The sequence below is a fragment of the Aythya ferina genome, assembly GCF_964211825.1.
Source record: "Aythya ferina genome assembly, chromosome: 1".
In the NCBI taxonomy this organism is placed as follows: Eukaryota; Metazoa; Chordata; class Aves; order Anseriformes; family Anatidae; genus Aythya; species Aythya ferina.
The window spans coordinates 22,741,218-22,761,849 of record NC_140296.1 but is presented as its reverse complement, the minus strand read 5'-3'; the positions used below and the strand labels follow the sequence as shown (position 1 = coordinate 22,761,849).

The 20,632-nt window shown below is 46.6% G+C and overlaps 1 protein-coding gene across 3 annotated transcripts in view; it reads left to right on the top strand.

Moving 5' to 3' along the window:
- Window positions 1–1,445: 1,445 nt before the first annotated feature.
- KATNAL1 (katanin catalytic subunit A1 like 1) overlaps window positions 1,446–20,632 on the top strand; it is a 34,365-nt gene continuing 15,178 nt past the window's right edge. Inside the window, exons 1-4 of one of the 3 annotated variants that reach the window (XM_084507213.1) lie at window positions 1,446–1,537; window positions 7,047–7,222; window positions 14,579–14,739; window positions 16,709–16,877. In XM_084507213.1, the coding sequence (XP_084363339.1) occupies window positions 7,061–7,222; window positions 14,579–14,739; window positions 16,709–16,877 (492 nt within the window). In that variant the 5' untranslated portion in view covers window positions 1,446–1,537; window positions 7,047–7,060. Of the gene's footprint in view, window positions 1,538–2,634; window positions 2,803–4,679; window positions 4,697–7,046; window positions 7,223–14,578; window positions 14,740–16,708; window positions 16,878–20,632 lie in introns of those variants that run through there. The other 2 variants (XM_084507215.1, XM_084507214.1) reach the window with 2 other exon arrangements.

The window sequence follows — 20,632 nt, the reverse complement described above, 5'->3', positions numbered from 1 at the left end:
CTATCCTATGAGCCTGGAGAACAGCTCATGCGCAGGGGTGGGAGCTTGGAGATGTGGTTCCCTCCCTTCTGTCCCAACCACTCAGCAGATCTTGGCTAAATGTGCAAACTAATGCCTCCCAAAACAAATTTTCCCTCTGAGGGGTCCAACCAGAGTGACTCAGGTATTGCTATGGCATTCAGCGACTTCTTTTCAGAGGGAGGTCAGTGGGAGCAAGGGTACCCAGTGCCCCGAGGAAGCAGCCCAACTCGACTCAAGTATTACCGAAAAAGTTGAAGGGAAAAAAAATAAATGAAGCAAGAGAGAGGTTATGACTAACCACCCAACCTTTTCCCTGTCACAGTTTACCAGCTGAGGGATATGATTCCCCAGACGAAGCAGTTTATGTGCTGTCTAATGGGATCAGAGGGATGGAGCCTTGTGGGAATGGGTGTTATGGTGGTACAGGGGGCAGGCTGCGTATGATCTGCTCCCCCTTCAGAAACATTGAGCTCTGTAAGGTCTGCACAGCATCTACACTTTTGGGTATGTAAAAAAAAAAAAACACAGCAGGAATCGGAGTCACGGGCAGGCAAGTTTGAAGAAATCTGGAAAAAAGGGGAAGCCAGAGTTGCAGCTGTTACGAATTCATCACGATTTTGGCTCCAGTTCTAAAATGCTCCACAAAGGCTTAAGAATCTCCACATGATTTTGAGGGAAGCAAGAGATGTACGTGCACGAGTGACACATCCACACATGCTGTATTGTTTAAGAGGCGTCCTGAGCGTGGGCTTTCAGCCCCGGCTCTTTTTGCTCGCATCAGCTCCCATTTCCGAGGCTCTTGCTGCGAGACGCAGCCTCGCGCTGCTACCTTAAGATAACAATTTGCGTTTTTTCCAGAGAAATCACGTGTGGCCGTTGGGAGCTATGGGCAGATCGTGGTTCGTGGGATGCTCCTGGAGCCGTGGCAGCGAGCAGCTGCACTTTCTGGTGGCCATGTGGGTAGGGAGAGGTTTGTACGGGCACCAGAGCTCAGAAATGTGAGGTTATGTCCACCCTCAGACGCCACAGCCTGGGTCAGCCCTCACCGGGTACCGCTGTGGTGCCAGAACTGCCAAACCCCACGTTTTATTCCTTCATCACCACATAAAAACGGCGCTCAACGTGTGCGTGTGTGTGGTGGGGATGGATGTCCACAACACCCCCAACCACCCTCCAACAAGCGGGAGGACTCCTAATTTGCTTCCAGCTGGCCCCAAAACCCCCCAAAAAGAGGTTTATAGGGAATAAAGGGCACATTTTCCCTCAGCCCTCCCCCGCCCCAGGGAACGCCAGCGGCCGCCCCCTCCCTCCCCGAGCCCGCTCGCCCGCCCTGAGGCGAGGCCCCGCCCCCCGCGCGAAGCCCCGCCCCCTCCCCCGCCGCCATGGCAACCGCCCGTCGCCCATCCTCCCCCCCCCTCCCTCCCCTCCCGTTTCCCCCCGGTGTGGCCGCGCCGAAGGGGCCGCGCCCCCCTCCCCGCTCCGCCGGCGCCCGGCCACGCACCCCGCTGCTCCCGAGGTAACGGCGGGGCCCCGGCGGTCCCTCAGGGCGCCGCCCGAGGCGGTTCGGCCCCGCGGCGGAGCCGAGGGAAAAAGCTGGGGGGGGTTGTATAGGGAGGTGGGGGGCAGCTTCCCGCGGAGCCTGCTGGGAAATGTAGTCCCGCGGCCGCCGCCGCGCGCTGGGCGCTGTATGGGGGGGAGGCGGGGGGGGACTACAAGTCCCAGCGGGCATGCGCGGGGATGGGAGCTGCGGCTTTGCCCCTGCTGAGAGGGCTCTGAGGGGCGGGGGGGGGGGGGGCGCGAGCCCCCTGTGAGGGGATGGGGGGGGGCAGGAGGCTTGGGGAGGGGATTTTGGGGTTAGAAGAGGGGATTTTGGGGTTAGAAGAGGGGAATTTGGTGCTGGAGGGGTCCGTGAGGGGGTGTTAACGCCCTCAGGTGCTTAAAACTGCGGGTTTTGGTCGTGCCCACCGTTGTTTTTTGGTGTTTTTGCTGCCCCTCACCCCGTTACCCCTGGCGATGGGTTTGGCGTTGTCCCGCTCAACAGGCAGGAGGGAGGGGCAGGGCAATAAAACCAATAAAACCGCAGCTCCCGATCGAGGGGGTATTTAAAATGTACGTGTTTGTTGCAGGCATGCTGTGCGGAGGTGTGTTTTGTTGTGTTTTTTTTTCTAAAGTGTTCCTGGAGAGCTGTGTCATGCAAGCATCACTGCAGTGGTGCCCCATTGGGTATCAGTATTGAGCGTCTACCCCAGTTCTGTGCAGCTTCACACGTATATACAGCATTAATCCCCTCGGAGGGGGGATGCTGGCCAGTGGGTGCTTGGTTTTATTGCAGCTGAAGGTGTTTTCCTCCTCCTCCTCCTCCTAAGGAGCGGACCCTGCCCTGAGGCACTCACAATTTTAAGATTAAGGAGTAAGGGGAAGGTAGGGAGATAACAATAGGCCTTTATCTGGGGCTTTCGAGGTAAATAATTGCAAAACAGCTCATTCTGGTGGTGATGAGCTGAGGAATCTGATGACTTGAAGGCTGTATCTCTAACAGCAGGATGTATATAAATACATCCATATTTATGTATTAAAGCATGCATCCATAGAATGCATTCTTCAAAATTCTTCTACTTGGGGAATACATTCTTTAAAAGAACTTTTAAGAAGCAGAATTCCACAAGATATGCGGTCATAGTCCTCAGGAGCCAATTCTCCGGCATTCAGAACGGGAATTCAGGAGGAGGAAAAGCATCCAGGCCTGAATGCTGACCTTATGAGTCAGGGTTATAAACACATGTGAGTCCTTTAAACCTGTGATTATCGTGGAAAGTTTATCTGGTTTGCAGATCGGCTGTGCTAGGAATGTGGCAGCACCAGGGCTGAGTCTGAGCGGAGCTGGATGCAGGCTGGCAGGGCTGACGAGCCACAGCGGTGTGGGAACGTGGATATGCCATATCCAGCACCAGGTGCAGAAGCTTTTTAACTTCCCTGGCTCAGAGCCTGACCTAATAAACGCTTTGAACCCGAGCTGGCTCCGCACAGACCCATCTTGGGAGTCTTTGGTGGCACGTTTGCTCCGCCATAAGTGCTTATGGGTGTGATGTGCAGAGATGCAGGTGGCTCCGCGAGGAGCCAGAGGGATTCTTGAGCTGGGCTGAGCTCTGGACAGGCTTTTTAAAAGCCTTCAGGTTATCTTAGCCCTGCATCCTGTCGGAGAAGGTTGGTACCATGTGGATGCTTGATGCTGGTTTGGGTTTGGTGTGGTGCTAATGCCAGAAGCCCAGGAGGGTGTGCCATAGGGAAGAGAGGAGCTTGGGTCAACAGGGCTGTGACAGCAAGGAAGGTGGTGATCTTCTTGCAAGGTAACCTGTGTGTGTGTGGAGTTATGCTCCATCGAGTGCCCCACAGTGCTTGTGTTTGCCATTTTCACTTCTGTTACCTCGTCTGGGTGATGAGCACCTGAAGACCTGCAGATGTGGCTGTGGGTATGCCTGAAGTTGGCATGTGAGTCGCTCAGGAGGAGAGTACAGTTTGCAATTAGTCTCAGGAGCAGCACAGCAGTCTCTGGTGTTTCTCTTTCTAGTTCTTCAGAAAGCTGTAGTTCAGAGGCTTTGCACATGGTCGTTTCGTTCTCCAGGATGCTCGCTGTTCAGTGCAATAGCATGTTCTCTCTGAAGCACTGACCACCTCGCTCAGTGGTTTGTTGTGTAATTGTGATTTCCTTTAACTTGTGGTGATTGTTTTTACTTCATTTAAAGATTTTTTTCCCCTTTATATTTTAAGTTAGCTCTCAGAAGAATCCACACACACGTTGTTTGACACCCACGTGCATGTCTCTTCCTCCCATTCCCACGCACATTTCCTTATTAACTCTATTCCAAACCAGAGTTTCAGAGCAAAGAAGCCAAACAACTGATGACAAAAACCAGTCCCCTCAGTGCTGGGGTTCCTGGGCTGTGGTGTGCACACAATTTATCCAGTGAGTACTCTTCGAATCGACACCTCTGAGGAGGAGGGAACGCTCTGACGGCATTACCTGCTGCTGCCACCGCCGTGTTTGTATCCGTATGTGCCACTGCTGATGTGCACAGCAAAAGGGGAAAAAAAGAAACATTAAAAAAATCTTAGAGCAGACTTTTTACCTTTATTTAAGTGGCTTCTTGAATCACCATTTAAATCCAGACCTGCTGGATCTGAGCCACAGGTGTATATATATAACAAAAAGAACCATATATGTATGTGTATATATATATAAACCAAAAAGAAGTTGGGATGCAGTGAGGTAATAATTATTAGTGCCCATCCAGGTCCATGGAGCCACAGCTGCAAATTTAAGCAAAGCCAAGTTACTAGAGAAAGATAAAAAAATAATTCAGCTGCGGAACTTGGCAAGCCCTTTTGTTTTCTTGTGCTTCATCCGACGGTGAGGGGTTAAAATGTTGGTTTTGGTGTGCCAAAATGAAGGCGACCATATTTCTAATAAAACAGGCAAGATTTAATTTTTTTTCTTTGGAATTGCATCTTTGAATCCTTAAAACTCAGTTGAAATACATCAGGCACGTGAAGAAATATGAGTCTGAGAGAAATACGCTTCTGCAGGCTTCTGGTGGGGATGGTGGGGGATGTGGTAAAAATGTTTTCCCCTCCTCTGACATTGTTCCAGTTAGTGCTGCAGGTGATGCCTCTCCAGGTAAGGCCCTGTTGCCATACTGTTCCGTGCCTCTATTTTAATGAATTTTGATCTTGAAGGGAAAGGTGGAAAATAAGATTGTTGGGCTGTATTTGGTGAAATTATGTTTGAGGGAGAGGAGTGTGTTTGGAACTGGTCAGAGCTGACTTAGAAGAACAGCGTGGCCTTAAATTAAGAAGGGCAGCTTTAGATTAATCGCGAGGAAAAGCTTCCAGGCAATAAGAAGAAAGGAGCAGCCACCACTTCACTCAGACTCTGGCAATGGAAATGGGTGCAAGTGAAAGGTGGGTAAGGCCAAACACTGAAACTTCATAACACGGAGCTGCCTTCCTTGCTTTGCACCACGTCAGCTCTCTCCTGACCCCAGCTAGGGGTGGATCAGCCGGGCTTATGCTCCAAGGCACGGCGTTAATATCCCCTGCAGCCTTTTAGCCTTGCTGCTGCAGGGTTTTTAACGAGTGGGGTAAGACCCTGCGTGTGGGCACCTCTCATTGATGATCTGTGAGCTGAGGGATCTCACAGGGGATCTTGGCGTGCCATGGAGCTGTCTGGTGGTGCAGGACAGAGCCACACCGTGGTCGGATGGAGAGCTGGTGTCACCAGGAAGGTGTGAGTTGTTCTGAGGGTGCTGGCGACGCTTGTCCCTCGCTGTGCATCGTAAAATAGGTGGCTGTGATAGGGCAGGGAAAACAAATATTTAAAAACAAAACAAAACTCACCATTTATACATATTTTTTTTTATTTCTGGTTTCTTTGGTGTATACAGCGTATGAACTCCACGGTATGATGTAGAACAGGTAATAAAAAACTCACAGCATGGAAAAAATCCATCCCTGAATCTCGTTACCTCCTCCCAGCCCTGGTGCTGCTGCATGGGGTTGGTCAGAAAACCATCCAGGAGAGAGCGGCTTCCCCAAAAGAACTTTTTTTTTTCCTCTTAATTTTGGGTATATTTGTTCTGACTTGCTTTGGAAGTTGGCTATTCTGAAGTAAGAGTGCTGTAGCTGATGGCTGTAAGAGGTTTGGGACTTGTTTAAACTATTTTGGGGCCATCCTTGTGTGCATTAAAAGGAGCGTGGCCAGCAGGTCAAGGGAGGTGATCCTCCCCCTCTGCTCTGCCCTGGTCAGGCCTCACCTGGAGTGCTGTGTCCAGTTCTGGGCTCCCCAGTACAAAAAAGACAGGGATCTCCTGGAAAGGATACAGCAGAGGGCCACAAAGATGATACAGGGCCTGGAGCATCTCCCTATGAGGAAAGGCTGAGAGACCTGGGGCTGTTTGGCCTGGGGAAGACTGAGAGGGGATCCCATCAATGTGTATAAATACCTGAGGTGTGGGGGACAGAGGGATTTGGGCAACCTCTTTTCAGTGGTTTGTGGGGACAGGGCAAGGGGCAATGGCCACAAGATGGAACCCAGGCAGTTCCGCACCAACATGCGAAAGAACTTCTTCATGGTGAGGGTGACGGAGCACTGGGACAGGCTGCCCAGGGAGGTTGTGGAGTCTCCTTCTCTGGAGATATTCAAGGCCCATCTGGACGCCCACCTGGGCAGCCTGCTCTAGGGAACCTGCTTTGGAGCTGGTACTTTTTTGAGTGGCGAGGCCCTAGCTGTTGGGCTGTGTGGGATTCAGGTGAACTAAAGGGGCAGGCATCGCTGGGGTCTTGTTCTGGGGGCGAGGGAAAGGCGGTGCTTTGGGAACTGCTGTTTTAAGAAGCCTTGAACTGCCATCAACCCCTAAGTGACACGCCAAATTTAATGAAAAGGTGCAAGTCAACCCATGGATGTTGGAGTACTTTGCAGGAGTGTTTAAACAGAAGGAGGTTCCCAGCTTTGCCTCTAGTGGGGCTGCCGTGCAGCAGCATTGTAGTCTCATTAGGGTGAGGGCTCTTGAAAGAGCTAAGCGCAGACGTCCCTGGTGCTGCTTGGAGCATGTAGGCATGTATAAAAAGCATAAAAAGCAATTTAACGCCTCGTGCCAGCTGTGATTCATGGGCTGAGGGCTGCTCATCCATTGTGGTGAATGGAAGTTTGGCTAGTTAAGTCCTTGAAGTTCAGCGTGGTCAGGGCTCTTAATTTTCTTGCATTCATTTAACAGGATTGGGACCAAAGGCAGTGAAGAAGCTGCATCATCTTTTTTTGTGTGTTTAATTGTTTTTTAATCACTGTAAAAGAATTGTGGTGTATGATCCCTCACCTTAATTTGGTAAAGAGGTACTCCAAGAGTTAAATGACTGGTAAAGAAAAAAAAACAAACAACAATTCAGCTATGAGAGAAATAACAAAACTGGGGTTTCACGGTCTGAATTACTCTACAGTCTATAATTTTTCTGATGATTGTGTTCTTTTGTAGACTTCTGAGTGAAGATGAATTTAGCAGAGATCTGTGATAATGCCAAAAAGGGACGAGAATACGCGCTCCTTGGGAATTATGACTCCTCGATGGTCTATTACCAGGGTGTAATCCAACAGATCCAGAGGCATTGCCAGTCGATCAGAGATCCAGCAGTAAAGGGCAAATGGCAACAGGTAAGGTGAAATCAGGCTCCTTGCCCACTGTTATCTGAAATTTGAAAAATACATTCTACATCCCCAAACTTCTGTGGTATAGAGGATGTATATTTCAACCAAGTTTTTAACATTTTCTTCACAATATTTGGTTGCTATTTGTGGGGAAATATTTCTTCTGATGTATTTAAAAGGATCATTTTATTCTAATTGAACCTTTTTTGCTTTCTCTTGTGATGTTTCAATACTACTCACTGGTCTGTCTGTGTGTGATTGCTTACTTTGGCAAAACTGTTTTGCTGAAGACTTCTCTTTGCTGTTTTATTTTTTATCCAGTAAACTTAAGATGTGAGTGAATGGGTTAGCATCAGCAGAGTGGTTGAGTAGTAGGTAGCTATGACACTACAAGGTACAAATTCAGATCAGGTTTCCAAAACCCCAGGTAATATTCTTAATCTGGATCATGTATCACGTACATCAGCCTTCTACATGTGTATATTTTTCTCTGTAGAAAATGCACTCCATCTGAAATAATAATACTCAGAGGATAAATATGTAAAGGTATATTCCAGGAAAAAAAATCATATTGTGAAAGTGTTATTTTTGAAAGAACACACCCCCTTATAAAGATAAAATTCTGCAGTGGGTGAAGAGAAGGTTTCAAGGAGAGTTTTTCTAACTATTAGTGTTTAACTAATGTCGCTTAAAGTGGAAGCAAATTTTTATGTTTATTGCAGCAGGTGCTTTGGTCATGATTTTGTGCTTCAAGTGTCTGGCATTTTTTGAATACCAACAGCTAAAACTGTTAGCAATCATTTCCTAATCACATTCTACTCGTAGGTCTTTATCACAGCACTATAAAAGTCTGCTCATGAAGATGTTGCCTGCAAAATGTGTGTGCATACAAGCAGCAGTGATAGCTTAGCTGTCCTGATGCTGTAACAAGCTGAAGGTTGGACAGGAGATATTCACATTCAGGTGTATGGATTCTAGCTCCTCCTCACCCCTGGCCGTTCTGGTACAGAGAGGTGTTCATCTCCTGTTCATGTCCTTAGTTCCTGATGAGGTTGTAGCTGGTATGAAGGTAGAACATGATTTTTTTCCTTGTTCTGCAGCTGTGGCTCTGCATCGGCTTCACTGGCAGTATTTTGTCTTTCCTCTGATTATATTGATTCTTCCATTAAGCTTTTAACAGCTCTTGTCTTGGGAAAATTACTTCAAGTCTCATGATATTGTGTTGTTCCAACTGCTTCAGGGAAGCCTGTGCAGCATGGACTGGATGCTCTACGCTGCATACAAGCCTCAAGCACAAAGGGGCCAGTAACAGTCTGCAGGATCACTCCTTGGGGAAGGCAGCTGGTTCCGTAGCAGAGGATCTAAAGTTGGCACCTCCTCAGAAATTACCCCATTTTAAAGAAAAACAGAACGGCCCCAACAGCGTCCCTTACACTTTAGAGAGAACTATCCCCAGAAGGATCAGCAGCAGGTGGGGCAGTGCCTGTCATGCTGCGTGCTCGTGCTGGTTCTGAAGCTTCCTAGCTCAGCAGTGGTGGTGGATAAGCGTGGTCAGAACATGGCTTTGCCATTACTGGTGCCACCCTTGGCTCAGGGACAAATACCAAAGAGTAAGAAGCATGGGGTAGAAAAAAAAAATACTGTTCTTCATCCCCAGATTGTTTTCCTTGTCATAAATTGATGGGACTCCCTGTAGCCCTGGGAGCAGATGATAACCCTGCCAGCTTTTCCGTAACTTCCCCTTTTCTGCTAGGATCTGGAGAGGTAGACGTGCTTTCTAACTCACTCTAGATAAATAATTGCAGTGCCTTCTCACTCAGTGAGACAGAGTAAGAGGGACTCTGATGATCTGGATGTTAATGCTGCTTTCCAGCTCCAATGGTGGCTGCCTCCAAACTGCCAGGCACAAGCAGTAGCTGTCAGGCACACTGCCTCTTACGAGAAAAGTAAAAGAAAAATATATATATCACCAGAATTTGTACACATAGATTTAGAAAAATTCAGGTCTAACCCAATAATGCACAAAATTAGAATATTTTTATGCCCTTGTGTCCTCTTGTAGGTAGCACCAGAAGCAAAGCAACTTTAGGTTGTGGTTAAGGGGATGAATGCTGATGGGTCTTATCTTAAACTCTGTCTCATCTGGAACATGGCACAAACCTGTTCTTTAGTTACTTTAGTTTCTTCGTCCCCTGCTGAAACTGAGGAGGATAATGCCACTGGTACCTGCTGGAGTTTGGCATTCTCTAGGCAGGCAGAGCTTTAACTGGTGGGCGTGATCCATGGCGTGCTCAGAGGAGAAGAAAAGATTGTTATTTAAACCAGTTCTTTGGGATCTGCTGGCTGTACGCATCTTCCCAACCTGCCTTCCTCCTCGAACCCCCTGAAGGATTGCTGGGAAATGGACGCTGAGGAAATCTGGCAGCATGACGCGTGCTCTTCCTGTATGGTTGTGAACAGGGTGATTTTTCTTTTCACTTCTCAGGTAGGGAACTCAGTTTCGGGTGTTTGCATACACATTTCCTCCTAAAACAGGAATGCCTGTGAGGGTAACATACCTCAAAGTGCAGTTACAGCCATGCCACTGCAGCTGACCGATTTTCTCCCCATATGATCACTTCTCCGTAGGGGTGCTCCGTCCTGGGCAGCTCCCTCATGCTAGGTGAACCTGGCTCATCGCTTTGTGTACTCCACAGGATTTTGCAGCAGTTTTCTGAGGGATGTAGAGCAGAGGTGAACCAGAACTAGGAAGGATTTGGGGTCAGACTCCCAAACACTCTTGATCCACCTCTGTTTGCCTCGGTGTCATCGTTTTCATATTCGTACAGGTTGCTCTGGACAGAATAACTCAGTGCCACGATCCGACTAGTTGGTAGCTTGTCTTCCACAGCACAGGCAGCTTCAGCTTTGAAACTGGGCACCGTGATTTCCAGGAGTTCTTGTGCTTGGCAGAGAGAGGATAATTAGGAGGAGCAGGAACGTGAACGTGTATCATCTGCTCCTCTGGGAGCGACCTGATGGTGCAGCTCCACGTGGAGCAATGCTGCATCCCCGGCGTCAGAGCCAGCGCTGAGTAGGGGAGGGAGGTGATTAGTCTGGGACAATCTGCAGGATGACAAAAGGACAAAAGATGCATCCTGGAGGTCAGTGCGCGGCCTGCCAAAGCAGCAATGTGACGATATGAGAATTCCTCAAACCCTTTGGAAAATTCGGAGGGGTTGAGGTTAAAAAATTGGCTGGGAGTCGCCCCGTTTAAAATCAAAAGCACCTCACCTCTCTCTCTGCTTGCCAACAATTAAAAGTAGATTTCCTCTCTTGACCGCCATCGTGAGCTTGACTCGTTCTGACATTCCCCCTGTTTACTCCCAGAGAGTTTCTTGGCTGCTGTGGTCTTTTCCTGAGACAGCTGGCTTGTAGGAAGGAGCTGCTTCGGTGACAGGTCGGCAGCTGCAGAACGACAGCTGAGCGTGCCCCCGGGAGAGAGCACCGGCTCACAACAAGGCCAGAGGCTGTTGAGCAAAACCTGCTGCATGTTGTAACCGTGCTGCGTCTTGCAGGGCGTCTGAGGGCGCTGGAGCTGAGGCAGAAGCTTGGGGATTCTCCTGGAGAGCTCTGAGCAGCCACCAACGCGCCCTCTCCACCCATGGTCGCTGCAGCAGGTGATGAGGTGCACTGCAGTCTTGCTCAGAGAATAAAGGTTAATTTTTAGTTTTAATCTTAAACACATTTCGGTCAGTCTGTGCTTACGTTGTTTCTGCCCATTTTGTTAACACTTCACAGATTTCTTCATGAGTAATTAAAGGGATATTCAGCAGGCAGCTTGTGAAGATCCGTGAATGCTGGAGCTGTGCTTTGACTCCTTGGGATCAGACAGAGTGGTTGGGGGAATTACTTTCATTTTATTTTTTTTTTTTTGGATGGAGATAACAGCTAACGCTAATTGCAGGCAGTAATTTCAGGTTTGCAAAATGCTTTTGCAGAAACTTGATTAGCTTAGTTCCAGCGCGATGCAATTAAAAACAACCCCACATGTTGTGTGCATTCAGCAGAGCATAAAATACCCACGTTGCGGAAAGTTGTGTCCAAGTGCAGGCTGCAATATAATGTGGAAAAGCTGTTGATCCCAAAGGTTACTGGAGTTGCAAGATTTTGAAATACAGAGGAACTCAGAAAAGGTTTTTTTTGTTTGTTTTGTTTTGTTTTTGGAACTATCAAGGAGGACTGAACCCAGCTCTGTTTTGTACCCATGTGCTAGGACGTGCTTTCTGCACGCTGACATTCTCTGTCCTGGTGTTCTTCTGATCGCAGGGTCGTGAGCCAGCGCAGCTTGCTAACCTCACAAAACCCTCCTTTATTTATATATGTTCTTGTTTATTACCCTCCTAGGGTAGTTTTCTTCCAGAATTGAATCCAGAAGAGTTCCCGTAGAGCGTGGTTAGGTAGAAGAAGTAAGGAGAGTGAGACCTTCTTGTTTGGCAGTGGTGAGCTGTTAAGCCTGTGCTTTCTCTTAAAATTACTTTAACATGAATAACCTAATTTTTTGGGTGTTCTCTAGAACCTGAACTGGAGCCATCTGGGAGCCCGTACACCTGAGGGAAGGGGCAAGGAGGCCGGGTGAGCCCAGCCCAGGGATTTCTCTGTTTGCAACTTTCTGAGGCTCCTGCAGAGCCGTGCTCATCGCTCAGAGGCTCGGGCACCTCCGTAACTACAGGAAGCTCTCTCTGCACCTGTTTCATCTGACTCAGTCTCTTTAAGGCCTCTAGGAATTTGTCAACTGCTTTTCCTTTGTGGTTACGTTGTCTGAGTACGCTGAGGGTTTTTAGTTGCCTTGCCAGGTACCAAGTCAGTGACAGGGGCTGAATGATTCGGAGCTTGGGCTGCTCAGGTCTCGATAACAAACAGCCAGCTGTTAAATTTTCAGCTCCCAAGGCACCAAAAGCTCACTTTCTCTGCATTTTCAGATACCACCCTCCTTCCTGCTCGGGTGCACCAGTTCTCAGTGGTGGTGAGTTGTTCCCCACTACGTTTCCACCAACTTCTCTGCGCGTGTTAGAAGGCCGCGAGGAGGAATCCCGTCGGTGTGCCTGGAGCACCGGAGGAGGCGGTGGCTGTCTCCCGGAGCGGGCTGCGTGCTGGTGGTGTGAGGAGAAAGCAGAGGGAGCAAAGCAGGGTGGCAGAGCACGTCAAGCATTGACTGCCTTTGGTAGAACAACCCTGCCTGAGCTGGGTGTCCTGCATCTTTGGAAAGATGCAGATATCCCATCGGGAAGGAGCAAGAAGGCTGCTCTGCCATGCCCTCGGGCACCTTCGTACAGATGCAGGGAGAATTCCAGGTGAACTAAATGCGGTGTTGCAAGAGCTGAGCAAGACCTCAAGGGTTAACCCTTCATTTTTGCCTCCATCCTTGCTGGCATCTGGCTGAGGATAGTCATATATGTTCTTCTCCTTAAACAGGATTTAAATTTTAGTCTAGAGAAGCATTTCTTTGCACTGCTAAAACGTCCTAATTTCTTCTTCGTGGGGGGAAGTTCCTGGAAAACATTACCCAGCAGAATGAGACATCACCGTAGGAGGTACCTGGTAGCATTTTAGGAGAACTGTAACTTCCAGGAGGAGGTGATGCGTGCTTGGTTCTGAACGCTCTCTGTTCATTTTTTCCTACCCCACACCCAGCAAATGGGTATGTCAGACGGCGCTTTGTGTCTTGAAGTTTTCCCAGCAGAAGTGGAGAGCCACTGCTGCCCTTTTAAATATGGAGAGGAGGGGTGGTGAGAAAAGGTGCCGTTCTGATCGTCCTGAGATTGTGAGGGAGAAATGGGATAAGCAGGTGAAAACCAGGCACACTTCTGCACACGTGCTGATGAGACACAGCCGCCTGCGCTTGCCCGTTGTGGTTCCTTTCTAGGCACTCACAGAGAAGAGAAGATCTCAGGTTAGTGGCCACATCATTTCATCAGTAACCACCACCAGGAACAGTGTCCGTGAAGCGTGATGCTGCTCTGTAGTAGCCTGCTGATTTGCTGCTGTTAGATTTGTCACCTCAGGAGGCAGGCTGGCCTTTCTCCTTTCTCCTCTCCTCTTGATTTGAGCAGAATCTGCTCAGGACACGCACAGCGAAGACTGTCTGGATTTCAGGCAGCATCACTGACATCTGCTGATGTTGTCCCTGATTGCCTTCCTCTGTTTGCCACAGCGCGGAGCCTCGGTGCAGCATTCCCAGGCAGTGTTTTTCCCAGCTCCTTCTCATGTGCACACCCGACGTGAGCACAGCTGGGTGTCTGTGTCTTCCCTTGGCTGTCTCACAGGCTGGCTTCTGCTCCTGGCTGTAGGTTCAGCCCTGCAGGGTATGGGTTGTGCTGGTTGTGTGCAGCCTGCAAATACCCTTGCTGTAGCATGTCTTCTCAGGGGCTTGATCCCACAGGATGGAAAGCATCAGTGAGCGATAGGTGGGAGATGGGTAAAATGCCGTACAAGAGCACTTAGATGAATCCAAGTACATCTTAGACTAATGCACCGAGAGCTCGTTTTTCTGAGCGAGGATGCACAGTGCCTTTCTTTGGCTGCTGTCGTGTGCTAAGAACCGGCGACCTTAACGTGGAAAACTCTGTCTCGTAACAAGCCGTATCGCTTAAAGCTTGTCAAATTTCTTCAGAGATTATTTCTCCCAGGCTTCATGGACAGAAAACGTGAAGTGAACCCATATTGAGTAAATAATTTTGAAGCCACTGCAGCAGTTCTAAGTGGCAGTGGAAAAGTCAAGTACGTAATTCAGCTGCAGAATTCTGCAACCAGGTTTCTTTGAGACATAATTTCCTCTCGTTCTTGGCTCGCATGCTTTACTTATCACTTGAACTGATGCTGTAGGGCATTAGTGATCCTGTTTTTCTCTTCTAGTCTTTCTAATCCAAAAAATAATTGTCTTGTGCTTCGACTGTATGGTAGGTCTGTGCACGTCACAGTTAATTTTACAGCATTTTACTTCACAGACTCAGCTTTATAACTAGAACCTTGGAGTTTGTGCTTCTTTTATGCCAATGTTAAAGACCTGCAAATGTTAAAGATGGGCTCTTACACCATAAAACCACGCGTGTGTGTGCATACGTGTCAACATGCATGTGTAAATCTGGGCAATAACACGCATTATGGAGCAGTCATTAAAAGTCCCATCTCCAAGTCTGGTTGTGACACTCACAAGCAGGAAGATGAACCCAACAGATTTGACTTTTGATGATGTTGTCAGCCTGATAGGGCTGGGGTTGGTGAGTGCTCAGGTCTGGAGGGCAGTGTATGTTTTGAACTGCTTTCTGTGGTTTAAAAATCAAGTTGGAATTGTAACTATTTCTAAATTATGTGTTTCTGAAGGTCCGACAAGAATTAGTTGAAGAATATGAGCAAGTTAAGAGCATTGTCAGCACTTTAGAGAGCTTTAAAATGGACAGACCCGCAGATATCCCGGTGTCCTGTCAAGATGAGCCTTACAGAGACCCCGCTGTTTGGCCCCCTCCTGTTCCAGCTGAACACAGGTAACGAGAGGCTCAGGCAGGGTGGATGGAATAAAACTGGTTTGCCTCAATTTCAAGTGCCTTTTCTTCTTGAATGTATTTGTAACGTGAAAATCACATTTCATTTATGCCCTAGTTACTTCTAATAAAGCTTAAATATAATTCGTTGGGGGGAAAAATGTAAATAAATTACAGTCAGATTTATTACTGGAGTTCTAAAGAAAGTCAGGCTTTTATTCTGGTGGGAGGGACTAAGTCAGTCCTGGAGCTAGAGTCTGCTGGAGAGCTCAGTGAGCTTTTGGTGACAGTTGCCTTTGTTGTATGCAGAGAGAAAACTTTTCCACTTCAATTTATTTAAGCAGTTGAATTTGTTTATGGCTGAGGACTCTGGAAAGAGCTGGAACTGGAGGAGCTGGAAGGACAAAGTGGTTAGACACTGCTCCCTAGTTAGAGATGTGACCTTTATTTAATCAGCTGGTTAATTTTTTTGCTAACCACGTTCTGCTGTACATGCTGGTTTTCCTTTTGTAACCACTCTAAAAGTAACTTTAGCTAACTAACAGTTTTCTTAAAATAAATTGCACGTGTGTTTTGTGAGATTCCTGGTTTTACCCTAATAGAGCTTGACACAGGTTGTTGGAAGAAAAAAAAAATCTAATTAAAATACAAGAATAAAGGTTAATATGCCAACATTCTTCTAATATTTTAACAGCGAAGAATTTTGATGTTGGTGTACTCGTATATTCAAAGGGGAAAAAAAAAGGAAAGTGAAAGATCTGGGTTAGCAGAAAGAAATGCCAAGTTTGTGTGTAAATTCATGTGCTGTGTGATTTTCAAACAAGCTGTTCTGCACTTGTAGAAAACCCTAAACCCTAAAAAATGTAAATGGTATTAACGATTCCTTTAGTGAGTGGTAGAAATGATTATCAGAATTTTATGGTAATGCCATGGGAAGTACAAGATAAATTCCTTCTCGTATCTGTAGTAGAGGTAAGGACCCAATAGTTCATCTGCATTTTTAAATGCTGAATTTAAAATTTAGCTGACATTTAAATTTTGTGCACGTAAGTAAGGAAAACTAACCACTCTCCTGTGCCATTGAGCTTGATGAAAATGAATACAAAGCAAAATGCAGCAGTTTTATACAAGACTGCATATCCATACGTACTCCTTTTAAGTCATGTTCCACAAAAATATTTTTTTGCAGTTAGCAAATTTTGAGTTACTCAGAGCAAGGCTAAGTAGAAGATCCAGGAGGGAACTCTAATTAAACTTGGGTGACACTTCTGGCCACGTATTTTCAGTTTTCTGTTTCAAGTTTGATCCCTGGAACAAAATGGCTGTGACACCTCGTCACAAAAACCAGTTCTGCCTCCTCATGCCACTGCTGAGTTCCCTTTGATACCGTGGGTGATGCACGCAAGTACAGGTGCTTGCAGTTTGGCTCTGCTTGCTTTTGCTTTCTAGGCAGTTTTTTACGTTTTGACATTTTCAGGGGAATTAATTTGGAGGTAGGAGGGTTGTTTTTAAAATTCTCTCTTTCTGTTTTGGGACCTGTCAGAGTTATTAGCCAGCATTTATTTATTTTTTGCTAGCAGTGTCTTCTGGCTGTGTAGAACTTGTGCATCTGAGTAAAGCCTGATATATGCAGAGGAAACTGTGATTCCAGCACTTTTACCAAGTTGCTTCCTCTCTTGTTGCAAGCGTACAGGTTTGCTGTAAGATTTGTATAACGGTATTGGCTGGTATAATATAATAATATTGATAATTTTCTTTTATTGCCCACTGTCGAAACTTTGTGTTTTGCCTTTTTTTTCTATTTTTGATTGTTAAACAGAAATGGATTGCTGGGTTTTCAGATACCAAGAGCTAAGACACTGAGGCTTGTCAGCTCAGATGATAAATCACTAAAAGCCATTAACGAACTACTAGAATCCTTCCTCCTTAACGCTGCTGTCTTTACTTTTTGTTGTGTTTTTTCTATCCTTAGGGCCCCACCTCAGATCAAACGTCCCAACCGAGAAGCAAAGCCCTTGAGGAAGGACTCCCCAGGCCTGCAGCCTCGGGGGCCCGCAGGCAGAGCGCACCCGGCGGCCAGGAGTGACAAGTCCGCAGGCAGCCGCGACAGGGAGCCCAGGGCTAGAGGCAGGGATGACAAGGTAAGACGTGGGGGGAAGGAGCTGCCATGCACAGGTGACAATGGAAGCATTCATAGTTCCACTTGTTAAATACAAATTTAAAAAAATAGAAAAAGAAACCACAATAATCCTGACCCTAATCTGTCAGGGTAAAGTCCCTTCTCCCCTCTTTTTTTTTTTTTTTTAAAAAATGGGTCAATTCAGGTCTTGTGCCAAGATTTCCACATAAAAAGTACAGAAATGAGACCAGTGCTCTTCTCTAGCCTTCAATCATTACATTATTAATTCCACAGTGCTGTCACTGCTGCCATGCCATAGTAAAATTTGGGTGTGTTTTCAAGTCTAGTAGAGTTTTGTCAGTGATGTGATGGTATGTAAATGTGTGCCAAGTTGTCTGAAATTACATATTTGGAATTGGTGTGAAGGAGATGCAGCGAAAGCAAGCTCTGAGCAACTTCAATTTTCTTTTGTTTATGAAAAAAAAGCTTTTGTTGTTGTTATGGTGTTTAGGAAGATGCTTCTTGGAAAGGCTTTGTCCTTCTTTTAAGAAAAAAAATAAACAACAATGCAGTGAATTGGAGTAAGTTGGGGATTCTTTCCTCTGTGGACCCGTGACAAAGAAGCAGTGCTGAACTGATAGAAAAGGAGAAACAGCGACTCACTGTCAAATAATGATGTCAAAGCAACTGATACATAGGAAGGACTGTTTTGTGGCGGAGAAAAATGCCTGTGTGCGCAAATTGCTTTTTGAGGAGCTTGCATTTTTCAATTCAGCTGTGGAGTCAGTGCTGGGAACACGAGGAGTCTGTGGGATACGTGATTCAAGTCCAGAGTGTACTGTAGTGGCTTTCCCTTCCTGACAGACAGTGATAAAAGAGGCCCCTTCCTACAGGGCACACGCTCAGTATTGTATGGCTCTTGGCAGACAAATCAGAAAATATTTAGTCCAGTTTTCCTCCAGATGACTTCGGTTAGCCCCTCTGTGGCCTTTCTATTGCAGGTTGCATCACAGCGCAGGGAAAACTTAGAAGATGACCTCTTTTATCATCATAAACTGCTTTTCTGATATTCAGGGAAAGCAGTGAGTAATAGCAGCCCTCGTCACCGCCAGCAGGTAGGGCCAGGCACATCTTCAGCAGTGCCACCGAGTGACCGCACGGTTAAAGTGTAATCATTTTAGAAATCTCTCACCTCTGCATCAGGAAGATTTAAGATAACAAGGGTATGTCCTACAAGCTATAAAGAGCTGGTAAGGATCTGTGAACTTGCTCACAGTTCTGCCAGCTACACTGGGGCTTGGAGGTGTTGTTTGTGACAGGTTCACCAGCTGCGTGTGTGTGAGGCAGCCTTCAGAGCCTCGGCTCTAATTAAGCTGAACTCTGCTCTCAGAGATTTCCTCGGATGAGCATTACTGGGTTTACTATAAGGAGCCCAACAACAACATGACTTGTACAATACTTTTCTCTGGGAATAACGTGGTTGGTGACACTGCTGCTGTCAGGCAGAGGAGGTCCTGTAGGGCTGTGTAACATGGCACGTCTTAAATGCTGCCCTCATCTGAATAAATCGGTCACTAGGTGGCAGAAGGAAAATAGCTGCTCATGTCTACTCAAAAAACGTGCTCTTCTCTTTGCGTTTTGTGGCTACCTGGTGGTTATTTTGCTTTCTTTGTCCGAGCTACATATGCAAAAATCACAGCAGGTTACAATTTCTTCTGTTGTTTGGTGATTTATGTAAGGAACCCATGGCTTTCCTTTGAAGAACATTTTGAATGAAAGAGTAAATAGCCAGGCAAGGGAAGTGAAAAAAGTTAGAGCCACTTCCCTTATTTTACACACTGGCATGAAAATAGGTTTAACTTCCCTCTCAGATTTATTCTTTCTTGGTTTGCAACTGTTGCAGGCTTTCAGTCTGGAGTAAAGCTAAGAGAAACTTTCCTCTGTGGCCTAGTGTGTTTGTAGAATTACAGAATGGTTTGAGTTGGAAGGGACCTTAAAGATCATCTAATTCCAACCCCCTGCCATGGGCAGGGACACCTCCCACCACACCGGGTTGCCCAAAGCCCCATCCAGCCTGGCCTTGAGCACCTCCAGGGATGGGGCATCCACAGCTTCTCTGGGCAGCCTGTGCCAGGGCCTCACCACCCTCTGAGGGAAGAATTTCCTCCTTAGCTCTAATCTAAATCTTCCCTCTGCTAGTTTAAAGCCATTCCTCCTTGTCCTGTCATTGTCTGTCGGAGCAAAAAGTTGCTCCCCATCTTTTTATAATATTAAATACTGAAAAGCTGCAATGAGGTCACCCCAGACGTTGAATCACAAAGTTCAGTAATGCTTTATGTTAAGTTAAAAACAACAGTTAAAGCTTTTCCTAAGATGTTTGCTGCAGTGCAGTAGGTTGTACCCTTTCCTGGCTATAATATTACCATGCAATATGTATATTTATTTCTAATATTTTTCAAGCAGCTATAGGAGGTACATTTTAAGAGTATTTTGCCTGTGTGTGTGAAGCCTTTTATCACTGTTTGTCCTTCCCAGGCCATATCGTCTTTTCATTCTGGCTGTATCCATCCTGCTATTAGGAGTTTTAACCCGACTGTGCCAGTAAATGGCCTTTTAGAGTGCTCTGTAAAATAATTTGGACCTGAAACCCATATGGATTGTGTTTATCCACTAAACCCTTACATTTACACATTCCTTTTTTCTAAAATACTGCTTTCAAGTGCTGCTTTCTTCTTATTTCCATGGGAAATTGTTGGGCTGGTTCTCAAGGTACCTTCTGCTGCATCATTTCCAAGAATCGTCGCTTCAGTTCAATAGCTCAGCTTAAAGAGGAGGCATGGATGTTACCTCGTATGTCTTTTAGAAACTGCATAATACCATACCTGGATGCTTTTATGAGTAGTCTTCAGATTCTTTTTGATCCTCTGTGGGCATAGATGGGTGCTGCAAAGGGTATGAAATAGCGAAGGGCTGTGCTGCTCTATCAGCGAAGTGAATATTAAAATCGACCAAGATGTGATTTAAAATACCATAAAAGAGTGGGTTTTGCTCGATTATTCCAACATGCAACATCAGAAGCATATAGGCAAGGCAGATTATGGAAAAGAAGATGCGAGATGAGGTAGCTGCACGTAGGTGGAAGTACAGACCTCCATGAATGGGAACTGGAAGGCTTTTTAATCTCCATCCCAGAATAAAGAAAGAACTGGTAGGTAGATGGCAGGGTTGGGAGCAGGGATTTCCATTAAAACTTCCTGGGCCTGCTCTTGTCTTAGGGGAATTGTGAGTTGTGTTGACCATGCCTGTATTGAGAAGGGACAAGGAAAAGGGTTCCAGGCAACTGGAGTTGTTAATTTTATCTAAACTGTACGCAAAGTTGTGGAACAAATGCAGAACGGAGGGAAAATGAAGGGCTTGAGCACAGGTGTTGCCTTTACTAGCACTTTCTATGAAAAAAAGCTCAAACAGAGTTTGAGTTAATGTCTTAGTTAATGTCTTTAGTTAATGTCTACCTGGCTGCCACATGGGAATTAATTAGTTAATCTCGAGGGCGTGTGGTGTAGAAGAAGAGTTGGGGAGGAATTAAGCAGCAAGAGGAGTTTAAACTGAACGTCTCAATCAATTGGCAAATTACCCATGGATTTCCTCAGGACCAGGACTCTTCTTTTACCCTTAAATTAATGACCTTGGCACAAAGGTCATCCCATTGAGGAGGATGACCCAAGAGGAGTTGGATGTCACGGAAACGGGTCGGTGGTCAGTGGTGCGGAGCAGCCA